At 45.8% G+C, this 9821-nt stretch overlaps 1 protein-coding gene across 4 annotated transcripts in view; it reads left to right on the top strand.

Moving 5' to 3' along the window:
• Positions 1–9821, top strand: part of LOC104366393 (WEE2 oocyte meiosis inhibiting kinase) — a 29889-nt gene that overhangs the window by 7673 nt on the left and 12395 nt on the right. For all 4 annotated transcript variants that reach the window (XM_042795513.1, XM_042795514.1, XM_042795515.1 and 1 more), the window contains exons 2-5: positions 2492–2858; positions 5891–6087; positions 6963–7011; positions 9556–9728. In XM_042795513.1, coding sequence (XP_042651447.1) covers positions 2526–2858; positions 5891–6087; positions 6963–7011; positions 9556–9728 — 752 coding nt within the window. In that variant the 5' untranslated portion in view covers positions 2492–2525. The remainder of the gene's footprint in view (positions 1–2491; positions 2859–5890; positions 6088–6962; positions 7012–9555; positions 9729–9821) is intronic.

The raw sequence follows: 9821 nt of genomic DNA, 5'->3' as shown, positions 1-9821 counted from the left end.
CGTGCGGCTGCACCGGCGTCGCCCCGGCACAAGGGAGGGGACGCAGCGGGGAGGGCAGCCCGTGACGGGGAGCAGAGGCTGCCAGCGCCGGCTCTGAGATCTGTGAAATGTCATCACCCTCCGAGCTCTTGGCTTTGGGGGAAAAATCTCTCATGGGACAAGAGACCCGGTGGCACCAGAGCTCTTTACACTTGCTTTGGCCAGCGGTCTGGGCCTGCTGAGAGCACACAGTTTGTTGGACACGTGCAAAAATCAAAGGCCACGTTTTCTACTTTATTATTTCACCAAAATCAAAAAGACCTAGGCCAAGAGAGGATCTGATGATTTTAAGAGAAAAAAACCCCTCTCCTTCAGAAGAAAATGAACACATTTTCCCTTCATCCAAGGGCTAAGAAAAGTGCCGTCAAATCTTTGAGTAGTCCTCCAGAAAAAATATGAAATGAAAATGTGGTGGCTGTTCATTAGAAGATGCAGGATAAACAAGTTGGGCCTCCTTATACAGCAAGTCCAACTTTTCTCACTTACATATCACATTCCTCCCGAGAAAAATGGATACTACCTATAAAACCTGATGAAAAAATAAAAAATAATAAAAAATAAATGTTTCAGACAGGATTGAAAACTGTCATCTGACAGAGTTTCGTTGCTGAGTTACTGATCAAAATGTAGTTATGGGGACTAAAAGCATTACTTCTTCAGATTCAAAATAAAACTTTCCGATCCAAAGCTCCAATTACCAACGATCTGATGAATACAGCCAGATCACAGCGGTACTGAAGTGATCCTGTCACGGGATCTCAGCCGGCCAGATGCTGCCGAGTCGGCTTTTCACAGCAGAAAGCAGCCAGCGCCGGCACTCCCCGGCTTTTGGGCCTCAGCGGCTGCGTTGCAGGGGAGCAGAGCCCGGGCACAGCAGCAGCAGGCTCTGTGCCTGGAAAAAAAAAAAAAAAAAACAAACCAAAAAAACAAACCACTACAACCTCAGTAAAACCAATACTGAGTTCCTGGCATGGCCTCCTAATACAGCCTCGGTGGCTTGCATCAAATGAATTGCTAGTCCCAATCTTAACAGGCAACTTCAGAGACCTGTATGGCCCTACTTTTCATTCAAAGATCAGATGAGAGGGCTGAGTGAGCTCAGATCAACAAGTGCCTTTATTTTCTGGTGGGAATTGCCCTCGACGCACGCACGGGAAAGCACACGTCAGTTCGGACAACCCCCCAGTTCCTCCGGGCTGCGGCCACTCACTTCCAATTTCTGCACGTCCTTCTAGCAGCTCTCCTCGATGCTAAGAAGAAAGGCTGCCGTAACCTCATTCCCAGTTAGTTAAAGCTCACTCTGGACCCTCTTTGAAACGCAGGCTCACAAAGGCACAGCAAGATCCCTGGTTTTTACAGAGGCACAGTGAGAGGAGACAGCAGAGCAAGCTCACCTGCAGGGCTGCCTTCACCAAGGCAGCCAGCTTCTCCCTCCTCTCCCTCGGAACCTCAAGATGGGAACCCCTTCAAAGACTTCTGTATGGCCCCTAGCTCTCCCCCGAAGTCTAGCGCGTTAGAAATTAGGCTACTAACCTCTCTGTGCAGGCTGCGACGCTTGCCTAAACTAACACACATCTAAATGCAAGCAGTGAAACTCGGACTTAAGGAAGAACAGGGCCTCATCACAAGACTAATCACTGATACAAGCAAAGCCCACAAAGACTGGATCTCTGATGGGATTAACGTGGAGCGGACTGGCTGTCAGCAAACATCACCTCCCCGTAGGCCCTGGGAGGAGGGAAGAGGGTGCAGAAGCAAGATGATTCAGAGGGAGCCCTGGCTCCCTGCAGAGCTGGTTGCAGGCGCAGCAAATCCACATCCACAGCAAAATCCCTCAGCCACCAGCTTTCCTAGGCACAGGCAACCCTGCACGTGTGCTGCCGAGTCCCAGATGTTTCCCATTAGCAACGGCCCAGGTGTGTGGGGTGGTTATAAATGTGCCAGGGCAGGAGCAGGGTCTGTAGGGTGTCTGGTAGCAGCTTGGGGCACCCTCTGCTTTTACAGCGGTATGTAGCGTGGGTTCTTTTGCTTTGGTTGAGATGTTGAAGGTAGAAATGGATGAGGAGAGGCAGGTGACGTGTTGTGCTTTAGGATTTGGTTGTTCTCTTTCTATGGGTGATGAGAGTAGTGGGTGAAATACTAGTGGGTGGAGAAGTTGCCTTGGAGGATTAATAGGTTGCTCAGAAGTTGTATCTGACTTGCACTAGCAAGGTGAAAAGCAGACTGTTGCTATTACGTGAACAGTAATTGAATGGATTTATATTTGCTAATTCTGGGATGTTCTTTGTTAACCAAAGCCACCTGCTTCTGTGTGGGGGGGGTTCAGGGTGGGGAAGTACATGTGGTGATTAGAGCTGATGCCTTTGGTAAGGAATACACCGAAGAGTGGTTCATCTGCCTGTGTAAATAGCAATTTCTGTCTGTCTCTCCGCCCTTCTCTCTGACAAAGCAGGCCAGGATCGGCCATACCTGTTTCATATGGTGAAATGGATGACTGGGACAACAGCGATGAATTCATTCAGCGACTGGATTTTTCTAGCTGTGGCGAAGACAGCGAAGACAGAAGTGTAAATGAAGAGGATGCCCTGAGCTCGAGCCCCCCCAGGAGCTCTGAGTTCCAGAAGTGGCAAGGGAGCAGTCCTCTGCCAGCAACCCCTCAGAGAAAACTTGGTGAGATCTTCTTGAACAAGACAAAAGCCTGGGTGAGCCCCACCCTGAAGTCTTCTCCAACTGTGAGCAAGAACTGGGGTAATGCTGAGACACCACTGCACATCACCTGGAAAAAGCTGCAGCTATGTGACACCCCCCACACTCCCAAGGTAATGGCCTGTTTCTCCTTTATACCTGAGCGGGCAAGGTCTGGGGTGTTGCTGGGGCATCGCTGCACGGATGGGGAGGGGATCTGTTGTTAGCCCTGTGGGAAGCATTTTTTTCAATGTTACTGTTGTTAGCTCCTACTCTTCCCTTAAAAACCTGGACCATGAGCTCCTTAGTTATGGAAGGATTTTTTCTGTGGGTGTGAATAGAAACCTGGGTGTGGGAGCAAGGGTCTTGACTCTTTCCAAGCTGTTGTTAAAACCAATTAGTTGGCATTGAGTCAGTCTGACTTTAAAAAAAAAAAAAAAAGAAAAACATCAACCATGTGCCTTGGCTGCCCATGTGCTCCTCACACTCTGCTCAGGGGAGTGGACTTCTGTAGTATCTCTGTAGCAAGTAGGCACTGGGCTCCCAGAGGGATAAATGCAACTCTCTTCAAAAAGCTTGTCATTCCAGTGGGAGCTTGGAGAGAGGCAGCTTCCCTGTCTGCTCTGTTCAGCACGTTTTCGAACCAAGTGAGTTTTCTCTTGAAAGTTGGAAATGGCATTGTGGCTGGGGTAGGCTTTGTCTGACAAATTTGTATGGCCTCCAAGAAGCTTCTTGGCCGGTGATATTGATTCTGTTTTTGTGTGAAACTGAGCTGCTCAGTGAATATGGGGAAAGCAGGACTTTGTTCTCAGGGTAGCAAATCAGCACGTGCTTGTGGAAGAAGGTTAGTCTGTCTTCCTCTGTGTCACTGTCTTAAAATGTAACTTATCTACTGAGCTAGTTTCTTGGGAGAATGATCCCTACTCTCTGTGAAACTTCATGTATAGAATGTCATACAACTGCTTTTTGTTTTCTGTAAGCACAAGTGGAGACTTGGTGCCAGCTTCTCTGTTCCTAGATAACTTCTGTAGTGTGCACTGGTTTCTAGCATTCAAGACTTGCAATGAAATGTTCTTTCAGATCTCTCAATATTGCAGCTCTACTGATAGACTGGTTTCTCCTTTGCTTAAGTGGTACACAGAAGATCAGTCTTTTTAGTACTTCTGAGCTGGTATTTGACTTCTGATGCTGTGGAGAGAAGAATGATCCTCTAGCCACATATAACCAACTGTATGGCCGTATTTACTGAGGAATGGCCTGCCACTCTCTAGTGGAAAGGGGCCATAAATGGCGTCATTCCAAGAATTTCCTGCAGTGACCCTTTATAAGAAATCTCCCTGAATCTCATCTGAAAATAGGTGAGAGGTCTAGAATTTCTTTCAGGCCACATGGGCCACTGGTGTAATGTAGGCTGCTTTCACTGTGTGCTCTTGTGTAGATTACGTGTTGGCTGAATGCTTCAAGACATGCTGCCTGTGGTTTGTCACCTTGTAGCCCGTTGAGCAGCAATTGTACTAAATAAACAATTTCTTTTCATTGGCTGTCTTCTGTGAGAAAGGTCTTGGTTTCCAGGCGTGCTGTGAGGGGCCTAAATCTGCTTATAAATAAGGCTGGGAGCATTGCTCTTGGACCATCTGGAGGTGACAGAAAGGGTAAGAGCAGAGCCACATCTAACTACAGACAGATGAGCACTGGAGCCCCAGTCAGGATGTGTGGCAGAGGAGGCAGGTGATTGTATTTTGTAGACTTACCCACTCCTGGAACACATTGCTAGAGCTAGTTATGGTATCTGCCTTATACTGTATGGCAGCAGCTACTCTCAGATGATGTTACAGGAGACAAGTCTGCTTGATTACGAAATAGAGCCCTAGTAGAGCAGATGGGAATTGCATGCATACAACAGCAGGCTGCAATGGTATTTTAAATCCCTTTCCTGACTTGTGGGTAGACTAGAACATAGCCACACTTCTACAAAGCTTCTAGGCTGCTGGGTAAATTGGGTTTGGACGTATACTGCTTTTAATACATACAGATGCAGAACTTTTCTATCTAAAAACACGGAGGTGCACCCCAGAGCTTGAGAAAGTGATCAAGAAGCACTTTCAGGGTCATATGAAACCAGCTGCTGAACTTCCAAGTACAGTATAGAAACAGAGGGATGTCCCAGAAGTAGCTGTATCCATGAGTCGATTAGCATCAATCCAGCATCAACTAAGTGAATGCAGGCTACGGCGTGCAGCTCTAGGGGTTTTTTATCCTCCAAAACTTTCAATGAGAGAAGGGAGGAACTCTAGATACGATCCTGGAAACATATCTTTACTCCTGAGTGAGACTGCTGTTGGATCAAAAAGATATAGAAGTACCTTGATCGTCATGACGGGGGGAGTTCTGGGTTCCTGAAGGCCTTTTAACTAGAAGAAATAGACATGTTAACCTCTTGAGACCTTACACCACTCTTAAGGCTGAAACAAGTCAAAACCGAACTTATATTTCAAAAAGCTAATGGTTACTGAAGGGGTCAAATCACAGAAAATAAGCGGATTTCTCTGTCTTCAGATCAAGACTGGATGTTTCTCTGAAGTCAGGCTTTACTCAGCTCAAGGTTTTGGACTATAAGGTGAAATTCAGTGGCCTGTCTTCTGTGGGAAACTGAGCTACGGAAAATCCATGTGTTCCTTCTGAACTTAGACTTCTGAAACTCTGTTTTCTTCTGGTCGCTTTGCTAGTAGCCATGTAAAAGTATTTCTACCTATACTAATGCCACTTATTACTGGGGAACCAAAAGGAAATGTGTGAACTGGGTCTTCCACGCTAACGCAGCATTTGATGCAATTTCTGTGTCTGTAGGTAGGAAAGATGAGCAGCTGGCTCCTCTTGAGGACTGTGCTTGCCAAAATGGCTCTGCAGGCCTCACCCACGTGAGCAGGGGAGAGTCTGAAAAGGCTTAGTGAAGAATGTAATACCTTTTTGGAAGGAGCAAAAAAAAACCCAGTTAAGATTAAATTAGGGATGTGGGGTTTTAATGATTCATCTATCCTGAGGAAGGGAGCCGAGTTCTTGATTTGCAGGAGAGCAGAGATTTTATTCTGACATAGCAGGAACAAAAACATTTTGCTGGCTTATCTGCCACCTCTTTTTTTTTTTTTTTTTTTTCTTCTCAATACAGAGCCTGTTATCAAAGACAGCTTTTCCTTCACCTGGGACAAAGGTCCCACCCAAAGGCTTCCGACATCTGAGATCTACTCCTGATGCTGACTTCGATGATGCTACCCAAGCTTCTCTTGTCAACATTAATCCCTTTACACCAGAGTCGTATCGACAAATGCTCTTTCCTCTTAATGGCAAGCGGAGGACCAGAGAACTGTAAGTGAACTACTCTTAAATAATAGGCTGGAAGGAGACTGTTTGAAGGAGATAAGTCCAGGTACTAAATGTTTCCGGCATTACTTATTTGCTAACAATGAATCATTCACTTCTGTAGTATTCCTTGGTACAAAGCAAACATTAGCAGACATACAAAGGTAATAGAAATAGAAATAAAATCAATCATTTCCTTTTTTCAGAAATGTGAAGGATCAACAGCTAAGTTGAACACTCTGGCTGTAGGACAAAATTGTATCTCTTTCTTTCTTGACCATGGGTAGAGTGGAGCTTGGTCAGTTATGCACATACCTGCAACTTGGAAGGAATTACACGCATGCTTGCATGTAATACAGCTCTCAAGATGGGTGCAGGCTACTGTTGACCTGCAGAAGTTCTGGATCTGTTCCGGGTTAACCAAGACACAAACTTAGTTGAACACCTGTACACTTGATGTTCAGCTGCTTTCATAGCCCCAGCTGTAACATGCTCAGCTGGGTATCCCCCTGTGAGAGCACAGTGGAGCAGTTTTCTTCGCTAGGAGCCTGTTGTGCCAGGTCATCTCCCACGTAGATTCACCAGTAATGAGGTGGCCAGGGGGATGATGCCCCTGCCCGATGCCACTCTGTCCTGTGGGCAGTAGTGAGGATGGTATGTGGAAGCTTTCTAAATGGAAACAAAGACTTCCTAGCCTGGGGCAACAATCTTTAAGGCATTAGTTAGAAACTCATTGTGTATTAACACTCTGCAAAATACATCTTTAATTAAACTGTGAAGCAAGGTTTGGAGATTCTTTTGAAAAATGTTTTCATTTCAAATCTCGGTTGGATTGCTGCACTGAAATGCTACATCCAGACTTTCCTAAACTTCTGTTGTAGGAGGGATCCTGATCTGAGAAACGAGATGCAACAGCAGCTACCTACAAAAGTGAGTGTCTGTGTGTTTCCCCCACAGAGAGAATAAGATGCTTTTTAAAGGTTTGGTGCTTGATGAAATTTATTCTGCTTTTGGAGTATAAATCATGGCATCATGACAGAGGATGAATGCCTATGACAGAATAATTTCACGCTGGCTGTTTTGTGTTAATATTTGTTTGAGACCACAGACTCAAATAGTTCCTATCTGTAAAGAAAACTTGTACTAAAGCCGATCTGAAACTTTGACAAGTAATCCTAAAGGTCATTGATTTTTGGCCAGGAGGTCTTTCTAGGAAGTATAATTTGGGTTCTTTAGCGGGAAGAGTATTACTGTATTATTGAGTTAGCAGAAATGGTGACTGTACTTTTGTGGTTTGAACAAGCAGGTGTATTGCTGTTCCTGTGAATCAGTGTACTAAGCATCTTTAGATGTGAATGTAACAGGGCTTCTATATTGCAAATAATGTATGGACCTGTGCTGCAAAGCCAGGCTGAGCTGGAGGGCTCTGATAAGTACTGAGGACAGTTTCAGTTGCAGCAGTCACGATGGCAAACTTCTGAAGCCAGGCAGTAAGTGCTGTACTCGGCTTTAGCAGGAAAGCATCCAGCTGGGGGGTGTCTGTGTGCCCCCTGGGGTCTAAGGGAAGGCCCCACCACCGCTTGTCTAACTACAGGACAGCAAACACAGTCTTCAAACACAAACCCAAGTTTTCTTGCCGTTGCCGATGTCTGGGCTTTGCTGGCAAACCCCAGCAGTGGTGTGTGGTGGCCTGGCTGCACCGGGCAGGGGGTGAGGTCTCGTGTAGCTGTGCTGGCGGGGATGGGCAGCTGGTGTGGGGACCTGTGTCCCACAGCTGCCTTCTTCCTTCCCCGTTTTATCTGGGGGGAAGCCGCTCATCTTGCAGGTTTCTGGAAAGCAAGCCAAGCCCAAATTACGTATGTGCACTCAGGTGAGGTAAAAATCCCAGTTTTCCTGAGCAGCACCTTGAAGGAAGTGTCTTGTCTTGTGCAAGTAGGTAGAATTGTTCATTGTAATTGTGAAATCATTAGGTTTACTGGAAGAATAATAGTACCCTCTAGCCAAGGAGACTGGTATTGCAGAAAAACCGGTCTTCATGTTAAAACTACAGCTGCACAATAAATCTGCTAGCAGGTAAGATCAGGGGCTACCACAATTATTCTCTTCCTTAGAAGAAAGCCTCAGATAACTTCTGACTTAGCAAAGTATTATTTGGCTTGAGGGCCGATTTAGACCGAGTATGTAACCTAGATATAAAATTGTGTACTAGGAGGTATCTTTCCCTGAGCATGTTAAGATTCTGTAAAATTTAACTGCCTTATGAAATACAATTGGTTGTGAAGGACTTCTGTTTCATATAGGCCGCTTCTTACTGGCTGTGAGGACCAATTCTTTACCACCACCTTTTAAGGTCATATACCATATACTACAGCAATCACAGCAGCGGTTTCTGTGGAAACCACTGTGCAATATGAGCCACTGTAAGGGATGCAGGAAGATGAAGAAAAATCACTTAGCCCACTCTCTTGTTCACTTCATGCTCCACTGCTTATCTCTTATTTACTTATCTCCTGCCAATAGGCATCACTCTACAAACAGTACCAGCAGCTCCTATTTCTCTAGTGACTATTCCTGTAGCAATAACGATGTTCCAGCTGTTCTGCAGGCTTTCAGCCCTTTGTAGAAAAGGGGCTCCCAGTGAAAAAATCCCTGGGAATACAAACAGATACACCGAGACCTGCTAATCTGCCATTAGTTAACAGCTGGCACTTCAAACCTGATGAGAGTCTGAACTGATCCAGAATGTCCTTGCTGCAGGCAACCTTAGCTGTCAGAGTAAAGCGGTTCTTGCATAGCTGGGTCCACATTAAGTCGCTACACCAAGCTTCTCTCCTGAGCTCAAAATAGGCAGTAGCTCTTATTTAAGCACAACTCCAGTACAGGAGTCTGGCTAATTCGGAGGTACTGGACTTCTACCTACCAGGGCTGGTAACATGTCTTAAGTCTGCAGTAGCTGGGCAGAAGACAAGTATTTTGCTGTTGCCTGCTGGTCATCCCTGACTGACTCCATCAGCCGTGGGTCTAGGAACTGGGCAGGGCTGCCAAAAGAAGAGATGTGAGGGTAGTAACCCAAGGAGGCTTGGGCACATACAGTCAGCTAGGCTACCCTTCTCCTTAGCTGCAATTTGTACCTCTACGGCTAGCAAGTCATGATTTAAAAAAAAAAAACAAAAAAAAACCCAAACAAACAAAAAAAAACCAACCACAAAAAAACCCCAAAACCTTGGCCAAACCAGGCCAAGATGGCCTTTGTTAGGTGGTCAGAAAAAAACGCAACGTGCCTAAGTGAAAGGTAGTGTTTCAAGAAGACCTGGCAGCACACCTGCACACATGCCTGCATGAACATATGGAATGGGAGAGGGAGCGACACGGGTGCTGTGTGAGAGGGAGTGCTACAACAGTTTTAAAAACATGACAGATGTTGTTATCTAAGTTTTCCAACTCATACTTGTCTTTGGTTTTGTGACCTTGTAGAGATGTCCTCTGAAAGAGAGCAATATGGTTTCCCGCTACAAGAAGGAGTTCCTGGAACTAGAAAAAATTGGTGTGGGGGAATTTGGCTCTGTCTACAAGTGCATCAAACGCCTAGATGGATGTGTTTATGCCATCAAACGCTCCAAAAGGCCTCTGGCAGGATCCTCGGATGAGTGAGTGTGCTAGTTGGAAACTGACAGTTGAAATGATGGGCATGTTCTCGAGAGGTGTGATAGGGAAGGAGGGAGTGTGGATCTAAAGGTATC

Source organism: Tyto alba, unplaced genomic scaffold (assembly GCF_018691265.1).
Source record: "Tyto alba isolate M040663 unplaced genomic scaffold, T.alba_DEE_v4.0 Super-Scaffold_21, whole genome shotgun sequence".
In the NCBI taxonomy this organism is placed as follows: domain Eukaryota; kingdom Metazoa; phylum Chordata; class Aves; order Strigiformes; family Tytonidae; genus Tyto; species Tyto alba.
Note: the sequence above shows the minus strand (reverse complement) of the source record. Positions and strands in the feature narration are given on the sequence as shown.